General features: G+C 43.0%; 1 protein-coding gene across 1 annotated transcript in view; it reads right to left on the bottom strand.

The window, feature by feature from the left end:
* LOC126413315 (odorant receptor 43a-like) overlaps positions 1-22,360 on the bottom strand; it is a 34,978-nt gene extending 12,618 nt beyond the window's left edge. Inside the window, exons 1-5 of the mRNA XM_050083253.1 lie at positions 22,115-22,360; positions 19,409-19,558; positions 15,767-15,924; positions 13,383-13,482; positions 1,701-1,856 (exon numbers count right to left, since the gene is read on the bottom strand). Coding sequence (XP_049939210.1) covers positions 1,701-1,856; positions 13,383-13,482; positions 15,767-15,924; positions 19,409-19,558; positions 22,115-22,360 — 810 coding nt within the window. The remainder of the gene's footprint in view (positions 1-1,700; positions 1,857-13,382; positions 13,483-15,766; positions 15,925-19,408; positions 19,559-22,114) is intronic.
* Positions 22,361-23,243: the final 883 nt, after the last annotated feature.

Here is a 23,243-nt window from a genome sequence, read left to right as displayed (position 1 = left end):
TTGACGCAGTGCACTGTGAGCGGAGTAATGATACGATATTTATGTCGGAAATAAGACGAGATGGTGTTTGTGTACGACCAACCAGATGGAAACGGTCGAGAGGCAACACGAATATACCAAAAGAAGTAAAAGCAAAAAGCAATCTGTCTTGAGGCCACAAGTGGCCCATCGGGACCATCCGACCGTCGTGTTATCCTCAGATAAGGAAGCGGATAGAAGGGGCATGTGGTCAGCACACCGCTCTCCCTGTCGTTAAGATGGTTTTCTTTGACCGGAGCCGCTACTATTCGGTCGAGTAGCTCCTCAATTGGCATCACGAGGCTGAGTGCACCCAGAAAAACGGCAGCAGTGCATGGTGACCCGGATGGTCACCCATCGAAGTGCCGGCCACGCCCGACAGAGCTTAACTTCGGTGATCTGACAGGAACCGGTGTATCTACTGCGGCAAGGCCGTTGCCTACCTTAACAAGAACCCTCACAGAAACCATCCACATCACACAACATTTCAAGCCCTTTTTGGGCGTTTATGTAACCATGGCGCTTTTCAGGCAGTCAAACTTGCTGGGAGGCGGCAGACTGTGCGTACACCATTGCTCGAAGACCACTTTGTACAGTATACTGAGACAAACCCTAGTACAACCTCCAGGCAAGTGGCCCACCAACCTGGTGTAAGGTGAAGTACGATTATGTGCATTCTGCATGACAGCTGTTATTCCTGTCACCTGCAACGACTTAAAGAATTATGAGCAGCGGATTTCCCTATTAGGGAAGGATTTTGTCGATGGATTTTGCACCAGAGCATCACCGCTTTGGGATTTCTATCAGCAGTCTTTATAATTGTTATCTGTGGGCTTCAGACAAACGGTTGAGGTGTATCGTTAACATCGGTTCAGCATCTGTATGTGTGTGAGGGCAGTGATTCTTGGCGACCACACACTTGGACTGGTTATTATTCCACAACGTCTCGACTTGGACTTCCTGCGGAACACTCTGCCTGGGTTGTTTGGGAATGTGTCTTTGGCAGTAGGACAGATTATGTGGTTCTTCGTGACGGAGCACCATCCCACTTCCGCCTTACGGTTCGCCAATGCCTCAACAGCGACTTGCCCGGACATTGGATAGAATGCGCAGGCCCGGTAAGGTGGCTTGCTAGATCACCAGACTTACACTCTATGGATTTTTAACACTGGGGGTATGTTACAAGCTTCGTGTATGCTAAACACGTTGCTGATGTACAGACTCTTCAACATTATGTTCATGACGCCCGTGACGCTATCCGGATAGACGCCATAACGTACGAAATAGAGCGGTAGGCCATGATGCGACATGTGGACTCGTGCATTGAATCTCACTCAGGCCATTTTGAACATATGTATGCGGTACAGCTCCGTACTGCGTTCTGGGACGATTTGTTGTCATTGCACGCACGCCGTCCATTTCCGGACATAAGGTCGTAGGACAATCTTTCCTATATTTCCAGTCAGGAATCTTTCCCTGCAGTTTGTCGGTTTTATTGGTGTTCACCCAGTATAAACTGTCAAACTTGCAAATAAATAGATAAAGCATAAACAAAAATGCGTGTCGCATATTAATAACTATTACAGCAGGCAATGTAACACTCTCAGGATTGCTTGATTCCAAATGTGTAACGAAGGCATTTCAGAACAATAATGGAATCAACGTAAAATGTGCTCACTAACCTGTAATAGCATCTGCTTGGACAGTTTACAGGTCTTCCCGACAGTGATCTCCATCGGCTGCATAGCTCGCATCATGAAGATGAGCAGGTTACGCTTGAAGCGGATGTCACAGTCCGCCCAGCCGCAGTTGAAAGCACAGTTGACCAGCTTCTCACTCTGAAACAGAGTCATTACTCTTGTTTATTGTAATTATAATTTTTGTGGCAGCATAGCGACGTGAAAACTACTATGAGTTTTGCTTTTGAATACTAAGTCCTTCGAGATGTCTGAACATATTCCTACTGCCTTTTTCGTAATAAATCCACCATTTTCTCATTCTTGTTGAGACGCTTATTAAATGGATAAGTAAGATGGTTGTGTTCATTCAAGGAATATTTTTAACAAAAAAAAGTAGGTGGTGCAATTGAAGTACTCATATTAACATTTAAAATTGTCCTTACTGAACATCTCTGATGCATGGAATATATAGCAGCTGGAAAATAAGCGAAGGATTCTTTTGGAATAGATAGAAGCATTAATGTCACGCGCGTTTAATATGAGAATAAACATCGCGACTTCAAGATACAATGTGGCATTTAGAGTTGCTAGGCGGGCAATGGGGACGAATAAACTTCCACTCACAACTGGCTATTTGACTATCTGCAGGAAATCGTCTTAAATGGTTAATTATATCAATTTATGCTCCTAAGATGTCTTTTCCCCTCTTGAATTTCAGTATTAATATAAAATGGAAATTAAATTCAGATAACCTGAAAGGCCGTAAAACGCCCCATTTGATCCATGTGATGACTATGACTTCACTGTCTTACACACTGCTCGTACTGTCTTAAAGTGGATTCCCGGTGACAGCTTGTCTTGAAATTTACGTTTCGGAAAATGGGTTACAAATTGTGTGTAGTTACATGGGATACAAATACATGTATAAGAGCTCCGTAAAAATTGCTCTTCATTGAAAGAATGAGAAGATGCATTAAATGTGGTTGCAAATAGCTTATAGATTCAAGTGAAACAGTGGTCACTAGCGTTTTTATTTCTGTGAGAATTATCTTCAGGTAAGTAAACTCATTCTACATTCACCGGTTGTCACTTGTAGCGTAATAGATAGCGTGCTGGGCGTGTGACGCAGTGTCCGCAAGATCGACATTCATTGGGAGCAAGTTCCTTCTTTTTCCTTCCTGTCCTCTTCCCTTAATACTACTGTTTTCTTAGGTTTACTTTATTCGTAATACAGTTATGGAAAAGCTATAGATTCTGTATCATATAACATTTTAATATCAGTAGCCATATTCATTTATTGCTTGAATTTTACTCCTGATCAGTTTCAGATGTATCAGAAGGATCTGTCTTTCCTTTCTGATGTAGCTCTAACTCTGAAGAATCTGACAAACCGTGTATCAGTTTCAGACCACATTACTCTTCCCAAAGAAGTCGTTGAAGACTGGCCACTTCCATCTGTCTTCATTAAAGCTATGTAATTTTGGCAAAGAGAAAAACTGTACTTTCGCTTTGAAACTGATAGGAAATGTAATAAGACCAGGGCATTACGGTAAAATGAAAGATGGTACTGTTTAAAATTTGATAAACAATAATGTTTCAGCAGCAGTGGGACAGTGGGTGTTTTAATGTTCTGGTGCGTCACCTAAATATTTTATAGTCTTAACTGTTCGGTGGTAGAGATCGATACTGGGTCGGACTGTGAAATAGTCTTCATAAAGCTGTCAATCAGACAAGGATCGACCATTGTATTAGGATGTTTTTATAGACCACCAGTATCCGCAACAAACGTCGCAGAACGTTACAGGGAAAGTCTTGAGTACACAGGAAATAAATAACCAAATCACCCGATAGTTATAGGTGGAGTCTTTAATATGGCATCCATTGACTGGGAAAATTACATGTTTATCACAGGGGGCAAAAGCAAAGACTCGTGTGAAGTTATTCTTGGAGCGCTCTCAACATACAACGTTGAGCAATTGGTTAGAAAACCAACTCGAGATGGGAACATATTACATATCTTGGCTACAAACAGACTTGATCCTTTTGATGAAGTTAATCTAGGAGAAGGTATTAGCGACCATAACATCGTTGTGGCTTCTGTGTCAGTAGAAGTTTTCTTATTTGGGAAAGCAAATAAAAGTGCCATTAATGAATATCATCATAGTCAGCTCCAAGCATTCACCGCCGGACACAAAGATATTGAGCATCTTTGGTCGGAATTTAAAGGTATTGTCCACCACTTGCTAGATAAGTATGTGCCTAGCAAAAATATAGGGGAGGGAAAGGATCCACATTGGTGCAACAAACATATTAGGAAGTCCTGAGAAAGCAGAGAATTTTGCACAGTCATTTTAAAAGTAGTCACTGCCCCGCTGATAAACATAAATTATGCAAAATGAAAGCAGCTGTCAAAATATCAACGAGAGATTCATTTAACGAATTTGAAAGCAATATTTTATCTGCATATTGTAGAAATGGCCCCAAAAAAGTTCGGTCGTACGTAAATTCTATGAACGCTACAAATAATTCTATACCTTCTCTTGCTGACAGTAGGGGCTATGTAACGGATGATGATAAACAGAAGGCCGAAATTCTAAACCTAGCTTTCAAAAACACGTTTACGGTAGAAGACTGCAGCACCATTCCCCCTTTCAATGTCCGCAGCTCGTTGTCGAGCGGTAGCGTTCTCGCTTCCCACGCCCGGGTTCCCGGGTTCGATTCCCGGCGGGGTCAGTGATTTTCTGTGCCTCGTGACGACTGGGTGTAGTGTGATGTCCTTAGGTTAGTTAGGTTTAAGTAGTTCTAAGTTCTAGGGGACTGATGACCATAGATGTTAAGTCCCATTGTGCTCAGAGCCCTTTGAAGCATTTTGAACCCCCTTTCACTTTCAACTTTCGGAGAAACGCAAGGATGGCTGACATAGTGTTTAGTGTATCTGGGTTTGTAAAACAGTTAAGATCCTTAGACGCCAGGAAGGCATCTGGACGAGACGGTATCCCCATAAGATTATATGTTGACTATGGTACAAATATAGCACCATTATTATCCATCATCTTTCAGAGATCATTGGAACAGCGGAAAGTTCCACGGAACTGGAAGAAGGCCCAGGTCAAAGTAATCTATAAGAAGGGTAGAAAATCGGATGCACATAATAACCGGCCAATTTCACTGACATTGATTTGTTGTAGAAGCATTTTGTGTTCAGGCGTAACGACCTTTAATATTAATAAAAACAGTCTTAACCGCGTTTTATATTTATTTAGTGACAACCTGTTTCAGCCCGTCGCAGAGACCATCTTCAGGGCGAACATACCACTGGTCGACTGCTGGTGGCGTCACGGCTACCAAGGTGTGGCAAGAGACTCTGAGAAGCTCATCTGCAGAAACCAGCACGGTCTTAGGAAACAGCGGTCATACGAGACACAGCTGACCCTCTTTGTGCATGATGTACAACAGGCTCCAGATACCGGCTTCCAGGTTGATGCCATGTCTCTCGACTTTCGAAAGGCGTTCGACTCAGTTCCGCACTGTCGCTTGCTCGAAAAAGTGAGAGCTTACGGTCTATCGGATGACATAAGCGGTTGGATAGAAAGTTTTCTAACAGACAGAGAGCAGTATGTCGTCCTGAATGGGGTTACTTGAACAGAAACAATCCTAACTTCAGGTGTACCCCAGGGGAGCAGGTCCACTGTTTTTTACGATTTACATAAACGATCTGGATGATGGTATTGACAGCGGCATTTAGACTGTTTGCCGATGATGCTATAGTCTACAGGAAAGTAGTTTCACACGAATGTTTTGAACAAATCAATGAAAATTTGCAGAAAATAAATGTGTGGTGTAATGGCGTGCAATTATCTCTCAATATTAGTAAGTGTAATCTACTGCGTATAACAAGACGAAAATCTCCATTAATGTACGAGTACAAAATGAACGCCCAGTCTTTGGAAGCGGTAACATCCGTCAAGTATCTGGATGTGACTCTTCGAAATAATCTCAAATGGAATGATCAGATTACACAAGTAACGGGCAAGATGAACTCTAGATTGCGTTTTATTGGTAGAATTCTGAAGGGATGCATTCCTTCAACAACGAAAATTGCTTACAATACATTAGTTCGTCCAGTATTAATTGTTGGTCTGTATGGGTTTGATTCAAGAGATTGAAAAGGTCCAAACAAAAGTGGCGAGATTCGTCACCAGTACGTTTAGCCATTGCGAGAGCGTTACAAATCTCACAGAAAGTTTGAAGTGGAACACACCTGGAGATAGACGACGCGCTGAACAGAAGGGGCTACTCACTGAATTCCGAAGTCCGATTTTCGCCGAGGATTTAGAGCATATATTATTACCACCAACTTTCAAATCGCGCAATCATCACCATTCAAAGAAAAGGTAAACTAGAGCTCGTACTGAGCCGTTCAGACAATCGCTTCTCCCTCGAGCGATCCGTGAGTGGAACAGTGGGGGGGGGGGGGGGGCGGGGGGGGGGGGGGGGGAATATGTCTTTGGCGCAAATTGTGCCCTGCGCCACACACCGCTTGGTGACTAGCGGAGTACATATGTAGATGTACATGTGGTTTAAATTAACGACTTGGAGTGACAAGAACTGCAATGGGTCAAGTTGCTGAAGGAAAAGAGGATGACGCTCTAGAGTTCACCACGAGTATCACTATGCGTTCTGAAAATTTGAAAATTATGAAAATAGGTAGCTGGAAAAGAGTAGTACTTGTGGAAATAAGCACACCAATTAAAAATCAGATATGTCTTCTGAAAGAAAAAGTTTACACTGTGATTTATTATGCTAGCTTTCACAAGTCGCCCTGGAAAATTTTTTCAGGATGGAACAAATGTATTCACAGTTGTGAGTATATTTATTCTGTTTCACACAGCTGTAGAACATTGCATTGTCTGCTCCTTCAGACTTGCGTGCCTGTCTGAAGGAAACTGCATACTACACCGCAGAATACAGAGACTGCAAAATTTTCAGCATGGGCCCAGCAGATGGTCCAGCTCCAGATTCCCTCAGTTTCAAAGCAGTTCTGCGACTCATTGCTGTGCCACAGTACTTCCGCCCCAGTCGTCATCAATGGTAACTTTCATGTTACTTATTTCCGGAACATAAAAATCTGTGTTGCTTTTGAAGAGCTAAGAGACCATAAGCACCCCAACTTCCGAAAAGTTTCCGTCAACCTTCACAAAACTCCTTTCCACTGTAACTTAAAAGTTCTAAATGTGTTTTGCATCACTAAATAACTAAACTGTTTGCAGAGAAAGTACGGACAAACACCAGTAACTTCGGCTGACACTTTTGTTTACGACGTCATATCTCCTCAACCATGTTTGGTAGAATGACATAATCTGGCGGGTACATTCAGTGGTATATGTGGATACTTCCTGGAAAATGTGTTACCAATACAACTGCAGTACAGAAGCAATAAAATCAAATGTGTTATTTGATTCTGAACTTTCACTACAAGAGCAGCGAAAATTTAGGAAGTGATAAATAATTTTAGTTTAATTATTTTCTGGAGTGTGCCACCAAGCAGAAATATCAGAAAGTTTGAAGTCATGTGCAAAGTCTTTCGGAAGTCGCTGAATGCTTTTGTGGTATCGGCCGCCATCCGGTTGGCCACACTTTCAAAAACGGAGTTCGGGCGGCGAATATACTTAATTTCGGACATTCATGCACTGAGACCAAAGTTAATAATAAATATGGCAAGCTTTTGACATAAGATTGTAACTCTTAATTTGTAGATTATCACAACATTTAACATTTTTAAATACATTCACTAATTACATGAAATAGTGAAAACCAAGAATTTGTTGTCCATGCATCCTGCAACTGGGCTTCATTGGCGAGTAACCATTCAGCCGTTGGCGAATTCGTCTTGAAATTTAACTTCAAGTGATTCGGTGAGAAGTTACTACTACCCAATGTCCATTAAATTTTGTGATTTGCTTCGGAAGGATGTTGTACTCATACGTAAGTATGGGTGGCTGGGCAGTACTAAATTTCAGATAGCGAAAATCGTAATAATTTTTTTAGGGGTGGGGGAGTTGTGGGGAGGGGGGTCGTTGTGGGAGGAGGTGTAGGAAGCTGCCCTCCCTTGCCCCTTGTGGTGACGCCAGCATGTGCTGCTCTTTCCCAAAGTTATCTGTCGTTACCGTTGTTGAGTGTGAACTGGAATTTGTTGCATCAGCCAGCGCTTTTTTTCATTAAAGCACATGACACAGTCTTAAATACGTTTTATGATAACAGCTGCTGTTCGGAAACTCTTATATCTACAGCGCATTTTACTGTAGATTACCAAACGTCCCTCCCCCTCCACTCACCAGTCAATTTGTAGAAGTTGGTAAAGCCATCTGCTTTTTGTTGCGTCCACCGTTACCTCGCTGAGAGGTAGGCACTGTTTTCTGTTGTATTACTGGCTAGTAATTTGTTCTATTTCGTACCGTTTCCTTTGTTTGATAGTGTAGTAAGTGTTACAATTACGAGCTTTATTGAAAGTGGCAGTACATAAGATTATTTGAATTTAGATTAAGAATTTCGTTTAAGTAAGTTTTCCTTCCGCGCCTGACTTCCGCAAGAGGCAAGCGGTGCTTGTAGACGACTCATACAGGGTGTTTCAAAAATGACTAGTATATTTGAAACGGCAGTAAAAACTAAACGAGCAGCGATAGAAATACACCGTTTGTTGCAATATACTTGGGACAACAGTACATTTTCAGGCAGACAAACTTTCGAAATTACAGTAGTTACAATTTTCAACAACAGATGGCGCTGCAAGTGATGTGAACGATATAGAAGACAACGCAGTCTGTGGGTGCGCCATTCTGTACGTCGTCTTTCTGCTGTAAGCGTGTGCTGTTCACAACGTGCAAGTGTGCTGTAGACAACATGGTTTATTCCTTAGAACAGATGATTTTTCTGGTGTTGGAATTCCACCGCCTAGAACACAGTGTTGTTGCAACAAGACGAAGTTTTCAACGGAGGTTTAATGTAACCAAAGGACCGAAAAGCGATACAATAAAGGATCTGTTTGAAAAATTTCAACGGACTGGGAACGTGACGGATGAACATGCTGGAAAGGTAGGGCGACCGCGTACGGCAACCACAGAGGGCAACACGCAGCTAGTGCAGCAGGTGATCCAACAGCGGCCTCGGGTTTCCTTTCGCCATGTTGCAGCTGCGGTCCAAATGACGCCAGCGTCCACGTATCGTCTCATGCGCCAGAGTTTACACCTCTATCCATACAAAATTCAGACGTGGCAACCCCTCAGCGCCGCTACCATTGCTGCACGAGAGACATTCGCTAACGATATAGTGCACAGGATTGATGACGGCGATATGCATGTGGGCAGCATTTGGTTTACTGACGAAGCTTATTTTTACCTGGACGGCTTCATCAATAAACAGAACTGGTACATATGGGGAACCGAAAAGCCCCATGTTGCAGTCCCATCGTCCCTGCATCCTCAAAAAGTACTGGTCTGGGCCGCCATTTCTTCCAAAGGAATCATTGGCCCATTTTTCAGATCCGAAACGATTACTGCATCACGCTATCTGGACATTCTTCATGAATTTGTGGCGGTACAAACTGCCTTAGACGACACTGCGAACACCTCGTGGTTTATGCAAGATGGTGCCCGGCCACATCGCACGGCCGACGTCTTTAATTTCCTAAACGAATATTTCGATTACTTTTGAATGCATTACGGGAACAGCAGTGATCAATGTCTTGTAAATAGTTACTATTAAAAACAATCATGATCACGATTTATCTAACAAGGTGACCGGTTTCGACCACTACTGTGGTCATCTTCAGACCATTGAGTAGGAACCCCTTTCTGTTGGAGAATCACCAACAGAAAGGGGTTCCTACTCAATGGTCTGAAGATGACCACAGTAGAGGTCGAAACCGGTCACCTTGTTAAATAAATCGTGATCAAGACTGTTTTTAATAGTAATTAGTGAATATTTCGATGATCGTGTGATTGCTTTGGGCTATCCGAAACATACAGGAGACGGCGTGGATTGGCCTCCCTATTCGCCAGACATGAATCCCTGTGACTTCTTTCTGTGGGGACACTTGAAAGACCAGGTGTACCGCCAGAATCCAGAAACAATTGAACAGCTGAAGCAGTACATCTCATCTGCATGTGAAACCATTCTGCCAGACACGTTGTCAAAGGTTTCGGGTAATTTCATTCATATTATTGCTACGCATGGTGGATATGTGGAAAATATCGTACTATAGAGTTTCCCAGACCGCAGCGCCATCTGTTGTTGAAAATTGTAACTACTGTAATTTCAAAAGTTTGTCTGTCTGAAAATGTACTGTTGTCCCAAGCATATTGCAACAAACGGTGTATTTCTATCGCTGCTCGTTTAGTTTTTAATGCCGTTTCAAATATACCGGTCATTTTTGAAACACCCTGTAGTTCCCTGCCACACAGCAACCTACGTGTGGGCTCAGCTTGTTTCTCCCCCCCCCCCCCCCCCCTCCCCTCCCTCACCGAGAAACCCTCCCAGGCAATGGGGCAACTTAACAAACTGAAGCTACATAGCATGTGTGTGCGTCGCCATTTATCGTAGCTCGTGTCACAAATCATTATTTACGTGCTGACTCCGGGAGGATTCTGATTCGAGTACTCGCACTCATTTCGTTCGGTTGATCGCAGCAGGTAACGCTGCTGCCGTGTGGTCTATCCCAAGCGCCGCTTCCCCATAGGTCTCCGCACTAGCATTCAGTATGTACGCGGTCGTACAAAGCTTTTGGTAGAAGCTATGCCTCAAAAGAGTTGTCATTTCTGCAGTTCCAAAACACTGTGATTTCATTAGTAATGAGAGCTGTGTCTAATTTTCAAACACGTATATGCAACAACCAAGCGACTTCCTCAGAACCCGAGCCAAGAGTTGTGTTTTTTTCTCATGTCAGTCACGACTCACGTATAATTTTATTTCAGAACCTCTGTGCGAACTCTTGCTGAAGCTGCTACCACACAGCCACAAAACCCTTTACTATATCAGATAACGTTCACTTACCTGATCTGTTATAATGTTTCCGAAAATGCAGTACAATCCCGTTTGGTATAGGACCGGAGGTATAGCCAACAGCGCCTTCAGTGCTTTTGTTACGCTCTTGTCTCTCTGCAACAACTGTCAGTGACACACTGGATATTAGTAAATACAATACTCAATCGAACATGTATGACAGTTGCAGGTATAAAAGAGAGCTTTTTGATTAAAACAACAACTTAAATTATTTTTCCGGACCGTCGTGGAACACTGAATACTACCAATCATGCTTCAAAATAACTTGGAAAGGAATTTCCTTGTTAAGTGTATGTCAAATTTACTTTCCTTCATGGAGAACAACGCAAGGTTGATAGGTTGTGGGATTTCATTACTACAGTCTTTTAAAATATGAAAACAAAAATAGTTTCTAATTACTTGTCACATTTCATCGTAATAAGATATGAATTGCGGTAATAGTACCTAGTACCAATGTGCATATTTTTCCTGTCATCTAAAACAACAAATGGTCGAAAGAGTTTTCTTCGTGTTTAACCAGTAATAAACTGCTATATATAACGTATACTTATATTACTTTCACTACGTGTAGGAACACTATTTTTGAAAAAGGAACTTTCCCCTAAAATAAATGCTTTTGATAGAAGTAGCAATTCCCCCACAATCGACCTCAACAGGAATAAATTTAAGAAAAAATTGCACTCTCAATCTCATCATTCACAAATCTTATACAAATGTTGGATTCATAGTAGAAAGCGACGATCAGTTATCAAACTTTACGCAGGTCACAGTTAAACCGTCTCAAAGATCCCTGTTACTTGCTGCGTATACTCCTTCATGGGCTTTGTCGTCAATAATACTGTAGAGACTCATTTAAATGATATTTCAGTTATCGTTCAGTGAACACTCGGAAGAGAAAAACACCTTGCATTTTGATGACAGTTCCTTAACCTTCGTACAGACTTTTGGGAACTTCTCTGCCGATTATGTGTTCAACAGCATTCCTATTGAACTTTTAAAAAGTCAGTGACCGAAATCCGACCTAAAATAAGTTGGTGGTAAGAGCGACAGAAACGTATGTGTTATCCTTTTATCCATTTAAAAACGTTGCCAGCTGTGTCTCAGGAGCTAAAACATGACAACACTGCAGGGAATTGTTTTGATAAATTTATTTTAATTTAATTTTAAAACTTTATACTTTAATAACCTATAGCACACACATATACAAAAACCAAAAAAGTTCCTTTAATGAATATTGTTTATAAATGCGTTAGTGGAAATTATTGGCACTTTGTTAGCAAAAACTAGCACTGGCATATATAAAAACTAGTTCCATCGAATCAGACTTATTGTGTTACAAACTTGACAGTGAACCAGAGCAGCAGCACACAGTGAACGGAAGGAAGTACAACTGTGTGAAAAAAGGTGCAACTGGAACTGGTAACCACTAGAAAAGAAAGAAAATAAAAATTCTGGGAGCGAGCTGGGAGTAAAGAATGACCTTTCCTTAGAAGACCTTTCTCGGTTCCTCCGTTCATTGTAGTGAACCGTTCGTTGCTTCCGTTCCTTTGCGGACGACCGACCCCTAGTTTTTTGCCGACCCATGGTATGCTGCTATGACGCATACACTCACATATGTACGCACGGCGACTTTCAAAACGAGGCAACTCATTGGAAATGGCATTTAATTATCCAGTCTCACTAACCATCAAAAGAAATTACAAAAATGTCTGTAAGACGCGCTACAGTCTCTCGTTGATATACTTTCAAACCATCTGTGATGATACTTGGACATTGAAAAGAATGAACTGTTCAGCTACCCTCAGTACGTGAACTGATGTTGAAGTGTATTTTCATATTTCGCCCCACTGGTGATCAAAACGTGTTTGTTTGGTTGGACACTGCGTCAGCCACGAACGCTAATTTCATGGCAGACAAAAAGTTTTCAACGGTTTCTTCTGCATGATTTCAGTTTTTCCTTCTTTTTTATTAAAAAGAGTATTATAAAGGTCTTAAGTCCTTCGAATATGTGGTTGAAATTTCCTCATGAACTTGTACATTGTTGCCCAATGTTCCGGTATATTTCAAAACACCCAAACGAAGACTAAATGGCTGACAGGTCACTCTTGTCTCTTATCTTTCAAGATATCATATAGAATCAGCCACATTATAAACTAGACAGAACTGATTTTCTGTCATAAAAATGTGCACGCCTTTCATCTACGTTTTCCAGCGTGGCAGTGGAAGTTGAAAATTTTACACGTACATCCTATTATTCTTTACATAAGAATTGTGACTTATTTATTTAACAGTTGTTAATGTCTCCAACTGCGTCTCGGATTAAGACTCATTGCATCTTGGCACCCATAAACTATCGTCCAGAGATCTCTATTCTCTGAGAAAAATATTTATATCTACACCGCTCTTTGATTTCTTTTTCCAGTGTAGTAGATATTTATGTTTGCTGATCTAATAAAGAACACATTCACAAAACGTCTGATGTTTCTCTTCAGTCTGGTTCATTTAGATAGGCGTTTAAAAACGTAGAATCACTAAGGAAATTTCTTAAATATAATGGGCGTTGGAGTATTTCCGTTAATGATGTTTTCCCTAGTCGTAATTAACTAGCAAACTGCGGTATTTACTTACCACTGCAGTGACAAACATACTGGAACACAAATTAGCCATGTTGACGAACAGCAGTACAAATATTGACACAGTCATTGACGACTGCAAAACAGCCACCAATCTGGAACAGACGAGAATGACTTACATAACTACACGTAAAATACTCTCAAATGAGGCATCTACGCCTCTTACATCCATAGGACTTGTGTAATAAGAGCACAAAAATGTTCGGAGGTAAGGAAAGTATTCCTTACGTAGAACATCCGCAAGTAGAGAACGAGAATCCAGAATGAAATTTTCACTCTGCAACGGAATGTACCATGATATGAAACTTCCTGGTAGATTAAAATTGCGTGTAGGACCGAGATTCCAGCTCAGGACCTTTGTCTTTCGCGGGCAAGTGCGCTACCGACTAACTTAAGATAACAGTTGTACTTCCGCCAGAACCTGGTCTTCTAACTTCTAAACCACGCAGTAGCTCTCCTGCGAAACTTACAACCCTAGCGCTCCTGGAAGAAAGGTTATTGCGGAGACACTGTTTAGCCGAAGCCTGCGGGATGTTTCCAGAACTGGCACAGTGTTTACCCTTTCTGCGAAAGGCAACGGCTCTAGATTGACTGTAGCACAGGCACAAATTTTCAGTCTGCTAGGAAGTTTCATATCAGCGCACACTTTCTTCCAGTAGCGCTAGTTTTGCAAGTTCCACAGGAGAGCTTCTGTAAAGTATGGAAAGCTGGACACTACGTACTGGCGGAAGTAAAGCTGTGAGGAGTGTTCGAGAGTCGTATTTGGGTAACAGGATCGGCAGATCACTTGCCTGTAAAAAGTAAAGAATACGCGTTCTATTCCCAGTCTGGCTCAGTGTTTTTGCCTTCCAGCAAGTTTCAGAACACGAGAATGTTAAGATCTAAAGAAACTGTTAAGTACAGGAAGAATAAACATGGCTAAGGTGATAACATGTCAGTTTTTTTACTTCGCAATCCCAGTCAATTGCGCTAACAATCTTAACAGGAAAATCGTAGGCACCATAAGTAAACTGCTGATGTCGCGTTTTCGAGAGTAAAAGAGATCGCTGTAAGTGTTCACGAGCTATTAACTACATGCATCAGAAAAGAATCCATCTAACTGCATCCTCAGTCATAAATATCGTTCGGCTCCATCGTTCTCTAAAAATATGTTTTTTGTTCTAAACTATACAATGAATGACCCTAATACACAGGTGGTGAAAGAAAACGCTTACATGCAAAGCTGAAAACATCTTTCTAAACTCAAATTTGGTTACTACAGCTTCAGTGTACGTACTGCAGTGAATTCTGATAACTCGCAGTGAAGGATTATTGGAAGCGGCGTTGTTCTTTTTTGTATGATTGTGAAAGCCTTTTCCCACATATTGGGGTGGGATAGTTAGTAGTTTGTTTACTTGAAGTACAAATGTACCACTCACCTAATTTTTAGCTGAAACAGCAAAACCAAGAAGGATACCTGTGACTGCAGTGGACTTTACTACATTAGATACATGACATTACATAAGTGATTACAATTATTGACTAGTATACACGTCTCATTCATAAGAGGCCGAACACAGTCCCAGATACGACGAAGACAGGAAGGACATCGGCCTGTCAAGGAAACCGTCTCGTCATTTAGAGACGTTCCAGGAAATTTAAATCTGATGGTCAGACGAGAATTTGCCACCTGGTCATACCGAATGACAGTGCAGCGTTTTCTAAGCTGGAATTATCCTGCGATTGAGTAACCTTTTGAGTTTTGTCATGATGCAATAGCTATTTATATTCTGTAATCACTGCAATAAAAATTAAGCTTGTCAATGACATGTTATCACAGTTATACTGGACTAAAATATTAGTCAAGTATTTGTGTGGTTTTTAATCATACATAAACAAATTTCCTACTTTCCGCGCAATTATTCCTAATTCGTGTCTTTTTTTTTTGCGTTTTTCCATAGTGATCGTATATTTAGTGGATGTCGAAAAGACATTAGCGAAGTGTCGACTAAAGAAACTGTGCATAAACTTTGTAGTACTGCGGTACCGTAGTATAAATATCAGGATTATGTTTACCTAAATATCGTCTGATGATGTCGAACGTTGTTCACGAGCTGGAAATATATCTCCTCATCTGAAACATCTTTTGTTATCAGCGTAGTATTTAAGGAATGCTGGCTGCGAGAAAATTTCTGCGTTTCATTATTTATTTGTACACTGGAACACAAATCCTCAACCATGTACTGTGGAATCTTGGTACGAATTCTCTGCATGGCTGACACATTGTGACTTAAGACCTCAATTTCTGCAGATATCATCAGCATGAGGTGAATGAAGAAACTGTCGATGGCGACCGAAGTCTCGGAAGCTATCAGAAGGCAGAATGATAGCATCGCGTACAGCAGTTGGTACGTGGGTGACACCTGGACGTCCAGAGGTAGCCACGCAGGCGCGGGCAGCTGCCGACGTGTGTCGCCAGAGCCCTCTGCGCCCCGGAGCACGCTGCGGGACAGCAGTGGAGAACACACCCAGCCTATGATGGCCGGCACAACTGCTGCCTGGAAGAGCAACAATACACTCTGTTACACTTCCTGTGGCTGCAGTGCGCTCGCACACAGTGAGGTATGTACAGGTTTAGGCTTACGCAATTTCAATGGGAAACGAGGCACACAGAGGCACTGCACTTTGCTCCCGTAACCACAGCTGAAACAAGATGAGGCAAACAACATGTACAGACGGGCAGGGACCGCTGAGCACTGTAGAGAATTTCACCGTAAAAAAATCACACGAGATCAGCAGAAGGATTCACTCGTGAGTACCAAAGTGCTACCAGCACAATGAGTGAATGCAGGTAGTTGGAAAGAGCGAAGTGCAATGGGTGAGCTGCTATGGTAAACAAAACACTTCTGCAGTCAATCTTAAGCGACGATTAAGGTGGCGCAAAGAGCGGCGCACTGAACAGTGGATGACAGTAAACGAGCGAGCTGGAGTGATGAATCACGGTATATCCTGTAACAATAAGACTGCAGGGTTTGGATTTGGCCGATGTCTGGAATATTCTATGTGTATTAGACACATTGCCAACGGTGAAATATAGAGGAGGTGGTGTTACCATATGGGAGTGTATCTCGTGCTTAGGGTGTGCTCCACTTGTCGAGCTTAAGAAAACGTTAAATGGGGAAGGATGTGAACACATATTACAGGTATGTGTACTGAGCAGAGTAGGGGAACAGTTCGGACACGTCCATTGTATCAGTACGACGAAGCACACCGTCAGAGTGCTGCATTTCTGAGATAATGGTTTTTGGACAATAATATTCTGGAAATGGAGCGCCCTGGCCAGAATCCCCACCTATATCACACTGAACACATTTCTAATGTGTAAAAACGAAGACTTCGCTCTAGACCCTGGGTCCCAATATCGCTACCTTCTCTGGTATCAACTCCTGACACTCCACAGACAGCTTGGCCATCTGTCATGTCAAATAAAATGGTGCAAATGGCTCTGAGCACTATGAGACTTAACATCTCAGGTCATCAGTCCCCTGGAACTCAGAAATACTTAAAGCTAACTAACCTAAGGACGACACACACATCCATGCCCTTGGCAGGATTCGAACCTGCGACCGTAGCGGTCGCGCGGTTCCAGACTGAAGCGCCTGGAACCGCTCGGCCACTCCGGCCGGCATCTCTGATGTCGTGTCCCTGTTCAATGGCTACCACTTCAGGACACACTCAATTTAATAAGTGACAGAGTTTATGGAGCTCTTCTGGACCTTTTCAAGCATATTTTAACATCGACTTCCTTCCTACGTGGAAGCTAATTTTATGAACAGACAGAAAGAGTGACGATGGATAGTCGCTTGTCTCTGGGTAGCGGCAAATCTGCTTGTAGAGAGTCTCGTGGATGAGGCACTTACGACTACTGCCAACCAGCTCACCTGTTTCTTCTCGTATGTTGATGACGCATTCATCATTTTTGTCACATGGTCGGAAAAGACTGGACGAGGTTCTTGACCATCTGAACTCGACACACCGCAACATTAAGTTCACAATATAATTAAAGAGTGATCGTCAACTTCAGTTCCTGGATGTCGTGGTGAAAAGGAAGACGGAGGGCACGACAAACCACAGTGTGTACAGGAAACCGACGCACACTGACTTATCTCTAAACGCTGGCAGCTGCCATAATCCGCCGCAGAAGAACGGGGTATTGAGAACACTTGTATACTGAACAAAGACATTATCCGATTGAGACAGCTTGACAGCAGAGTTAGAACACCTGCAGCAAGTGTTTACAAACAATGAGTACTCATGCAGGGAAATCCGCAAAGCGCACTTGCCACCACACGACCTGATATAACGTGAGAAGAACAAGAAGAAATGACCAGAAGTGTAGCCTTCCTACCTTATGCAGGGCTTATACGCTAAGATCAGCAGGACACTGAAAAATAAAGAAAAAAAGAGAAGAGTGTTCTGTCCGCAAAATAAGATCAGGGTGGTCCTTGGAACGGTCAAAGATGATTTGGGTTTAAGGAAACATGGTATCTACCATACATCAAGTGAATTTGGTATGTCTTACATCGGTTAAACCATCGTAAAATGCGAAAAACTATGTAAACAGCACTAATGACATACCAGGCTACGACAGGCCACTAAATCACCAATAGCAGAACATTGCCAGGAACTTGAACGTGTCATGCATTATGATAAAACCAGTATCCTGCGTCTGACCCTAAGATTTAGGGATACTGTGATTACTGAAACAATCGAAATCAAGATTACAGAGAGCATGATCAACCGGGTTTCAACATACTAGTTCAGTACGATGTGGAATCCAGCTTTAGAATTAGTAAAGAAACAACACAAAATAGTTCCATTCTCCGGCAATGAACGTCAGAGAATAAGGGGCATAATTAGCGGGATCGAATCGCTTGTGAAGCACCAGGTGAACCTGCAACTATAGTGCACACGGACGAGAGAGGGAACATCAATCGCCCTAAACCTCAGGCACCACACGTCCTAGGAGCAAACACAGTACGTAACTGTAGGCGGCGCCGGACGGGTTGACCGAGCGGTTCTAGGCACTACTGTCTGGAACCGCGCGACAGTTACGGTGACAGGTTCGAATCCTGCCTCGGGCATGGATGTGTGTGATGTCCTTAGGTTAGTTAGGTTTACGTAGTTCTAAGTTCTAAGGGACTGATGACCTCAGCAGTTAAGTCCCACAGTGCTCAGAGCCATTTTGAACTCTAGACGGTAGCCACCGCCACGAGAGATTGCTGCAGCGGGGACGGACGGAATATGGAATTCCCACAGTAGCGTGATTTGCCACGTAGGGCAGCTTGTCGGGGCGATCCCAACCTTCGAGGCCAGGAGTATGACACGGACACTAAGAAAGGCGGCAGCGAACAGCATAAGAAACTTCTGGAGTGTGTCGATAGTACTGTCAACGCGCCTCGCTGGCGCGCATCCAGTACGGGACGCCTTGCCACGGCCGCCATCGGAGGAATGAGCGGAAACCGGAGCGGACTGAAGACGGAACGCCTAGAGAAAGAAAGAGCACCACCAGAAATGGCCGCAGAGGGTACGGTTTTCGTAAGGAACACCAGACACCGGCCAGGCGCAAGTATGGAACAAGGGGAGGTTGTCGACCAGCCGCAGGAAACACGTGATGGAGTCACCGGACCACGACGTCGAGATGACAACGACTGAACTGTTTAGTTTTCATTTCATCGTCTTGGGCAATTGGCACTTTGCACGCTAACACATCTACAGTAGACGCTGGCTACCAAAAATTGTATAATTTTTGTCCTGTGCTCCAAAAAGAGTCTTACTTAATATTATTGGGTATGGAACTCTGGGATGAACTGTATGAGTGACGTGTTGGTTAACGTAACAGTTAGTAACTAGTTTCAACACATATCCTAACAGTAGTATTCTCACCTATTTTTCCAGGGTATATACTGTTGATTCTTACGCATTATATCTGAACAATGAGAATACTGTACGTAGAGCTATCTGTTAATATGTGAGTCTAACCTGCAAGTAGAAGTAAACGCGGTCCGAAAGCTTCCGATAGCGGCGCCTTGTAGCGTCGCCGCTTCCTCCACTGCCGTAGCGTCCCATGGTCCAGTGCAGCAGCTGCACCAGTTGGCGCAGGGCGCTTACCCCATGGACGAAGAGCGCAGCCTGTGGACCCGTGCAATCATGTTTTATGGTCGCAAATTGCTGTTTTTTATGTACTTGGATTTGCATGACACTGTAAATCACAAAGCATTCCTTATGTATCGTATAACAGGTGTGCTAGCACGGTGTACGATTATTACCTACAAGCAGTCAAACAGACGGTTCTGCATGTGTATCTTGAAACACGCACAAAAGAGGCAATTTCTGCGATAGAAGAGATAAATTGGTCGCTTCTTCTTGGAATCTGCATTTGAATAAAGAGACTTTCCGTTAGAGAAATCTCCCTCAAAACCTATTCGATCTAAAACACCACTGTCACGACATGTACTCGGCAAAGCATCGGTGTTGATGGCAGCGTTGAAGGGTGTTTTTGGTTTGAGACAACTGGACAGCAAACCATGCCTCAAAAACACTAGACACACACCCTTGACGTACTCACCTGCAATCAGTTCTGATGATCTGGGGCAGTCGAAATGTGTTCTTATGTTGCAGGCTCTTAATGGAACCACTGTGTATAAAAACAGGAAACACTGAGGCAGTGTATCATCCAGCGAAAAGGATGGTATGTTATCCAGAGGGACGTAGTAAGTGTAAGGAAGATTACATCTCTTTCGCCAGCATTGTCTATGTCATTGGTGTGTTAAGCACTGCGGTGATGAACAAGAAGCAGCAATTCGTATAGCACAACATTTCACTAACAAGGACATCCCTAGATTGCACATTCCTTTTCGGTTCATTCACATCCAACTTGTTACCAAGATGTAGTTGTGCTTCGAGTGTTCACTAAGGACGCTCCTATGCGAACGAGGCAGTGTCTCATGACCAGTGAAACGTAGTTGACAGAGATAAAATACTGAGATTCATAATTTAATTGGTAACTCAAAAATGGTTCAAATGGCTCTGAGCACTCTGTGACTTAACTTCTAAGGTCATCAGTCCCCTAGAACTTAGAACTACATAAACCTAACTAACTTAAGGACATCACACACATCCATGCCAGAGGCAGGATTCGAGCTTGCGACCATAGCAGTCGGGGGGTTCCGGACTGAAGCGCCTAGAACCGCTCGGTCACCTCGGCGCAGATGTCATGTTGCTCTATTGAGTAAATCATCATCAGTGATCTGTAATTAACGATAGTTACAATTTGATTTGTTTTTATGATAGAAAATAGTGTGTTAAAAGTTTGAAGGTTTTTTATTACAGTAATTTCTGCTTGGTTTCTCGTGTACGTCAGGAAATGTATTGGTCAAAGACAAACCAGTGTCACAGGATGTCAAATAAAAAACGTTTCAGTCGTCTACTTTCCAAACTTATTTTATTTGGCTACCAGTTCGGCGATTTACTACGCCATACTCAAGCCCCTGACCGACCTATAGGAAGATTCGACTTCGGTTCTGGTCAGAACAGGGGCCAACATTCGAATACCAACAAATGTTTGACGTCAATAGCATTCTTCCATCTAAGAATGTGTGTGTGTACACAATAAGGACACTTTCTAAGTATTATTATAATCCGTTTATTGAGTAACGATTGAGCCCATGACTACCAATCTATTCTGTGAAATCCGCGCATCAATAACCCTTTTATAACCAGAACCGAAATGGAATCTACCTACACGTCAGTCAGGGGCCTGAAGATGGCGTAGTCAGTCGCCAAAACTGGTAATCAAATAAAATAAGCTTGGAAATTAGACGTCTAGAAGGTATTTTATCTGACATCCTGTAGCCGACAGCCGAATCCTGCAGCTACCTCTGAAAAGATGGACACACAGAAAACTAGTGACACTGTTGGCAAGACTATATAACACAGCACACACACAGACGTATAAAAATAAACAGTAAACAGTGGTGTACGAAAAAGTATGTTGTGTAAAACGTAAAAGCAGCTAAAAACTAAACTACAAGTATCTGTGTCGAATGAAGAAAGAAATCCAAGACGAGCTAGCAGACGGCATTTCCTGATGTAGGTGATAAGCAAGCACAAATTTCCATAAGTAAAAACCAAGAAACTGTTAATGAACAGTTTTCCGATCTTAAAAACAAATAAAATTGTAAATATCCTTAATGACAGACCACTGATGATGCTTCATCTCAATGAAACAAAAGGCGTATGGTGAGAAAAACACGCCTTTTCTCAAAGTTGTAACGATAGAAAGGAAATACCCTCAGGGATTCTGGAGAATGTCTTGGACGTTTTATTTAGAGAGGTTTTTCCATTTTGATTTGCAGCGCAACAAAACTGAGACGCTAGGGCTGGGCGTCCACTACCACTCACAGCTGACTAGTCAAATCCACATCTGTCGTTTATAGTTGTTAGTTGAAACTGGCACCCTGGTTACAAGGCTGACGTCAGTTATGCGCGAGGAATAAGACCAGTTTCGCAACTTTTTGAGTGGACGGTCTATAAGGTCGGAGAGAGCAAGCACACGAGCGTCACCACCCGATGGTGGCCGAGGAGGATTTTAAGCCACTCGACGCTACTGGAAACCCTGAAAGTTTTTTTGTTTTATCAGGAGACAGCGTCATACGTAAAGTAATGCAAAAGCTCTCGAAGACATACCTTCACCAACATTCCGCTGGTGATAAAGGCAACAAAACCACACATTGCGAGTTCTTCCAGTTCGTCAGGAGGGTCCATGGTCAGCTTGAGGGCGACGAAAGCCGGCATCAGGGCGACGGCGGTCAGGGTGAGAGCTGCTCGGAGGCGGCCAGAGTTGTCGTGCTGCTGCCGCCACAGTCCTGCCAGGCGCCGCAGGGTCGCCCCGGGGCCCAGCAGCCACTCAACGTCCGCTGCCTCTGGCTGCATCGCAGTCTCTCTGGCTGCGCGGGCACCGACCACAGGCTACGCGGCTGGACTGCAACACCGTTCACCGGCAGTGCTTAGGTCAGAGAGCGCATGCTCCGTTGACACCTAGCAATGGAAGGAAACGGAGTAAGTTAAGAACCTAATATTTCGGCACTATTACTGAATCTATGCTTCGAGGAAAAAGTGACGGAAACAACATAACGGTTTAGGAGATAAATTATGTTTCAAATGGCTCTAACACTATGCGACTTAACATCTGAGGTCATAATTCCCCTAGACTTAGAACTACCTAAACCTAACTAGCCTAAGCACAACACATACGTTCACACCCGAGGCAGGATTCGACCCTGCGACCGTAGCAGCAGCGCAGTTCCGGAATGAGGCGCCTAGAACCACTCGGCCACAGCGGCCGGCGAGATGGATTACAATTTAGCTATGACAAGATTGGCTGTTGACATTACTCTCATCAGTCAGTGTGCAGAATAGTCTCATGATATCCTGAGTTGAGTAAACTGTGTAATGAATACAGAATACGGATTCGAGTAAACCAAAGGGAGACGAAAGTAACTACGGGTTCTATATATGTGATAACCGATCAATTTCACATCAAAATGGCGGACCAGGAGACGGATTAGATGAAGGAATTCTGATAATTTAGAAGAAACGTAAAGCTTGAAGGACGAACGAAGTAGGACATACATAGCAGACCGACACAGGCGGAGAGTCCATTGCTGATCAAAAGTCTTCTTGCATCTTCAACTACGTACCATACCTTGTGCTACTGGCATGAAACATCAGCGTTTAGATCAGGAAGAAATTAGTGTGAGCGTACTTTTGAAGCACAACATTCTATGGTAGCCAATCGTGGGCTGTGGGAAACGGG

The sequence above is a fragment of the Schistocerca serialis genome, chromosome 1 (genome assembly GCF_023864345.2).
Source record: "Schistocerca serialis cubense isolate TAMUIC-IGC-003099 chromosome 1, iqSchSeri2.2, whole genome shotgun sequence".
In the NCBI taxonomy this organism is placed as follows: domain Eukaryota; kingdom Metazoa; phylum Arthropoda; class Insecta; order Orthoptera; family Acrididae; genus Schistocerca; species Schistocerca serialis.
The sequence above is the reverse complement of the archived record's forward strand: the minus strand, read 5'-3'. Positions and strand labels throughout refer to the sequence as shown.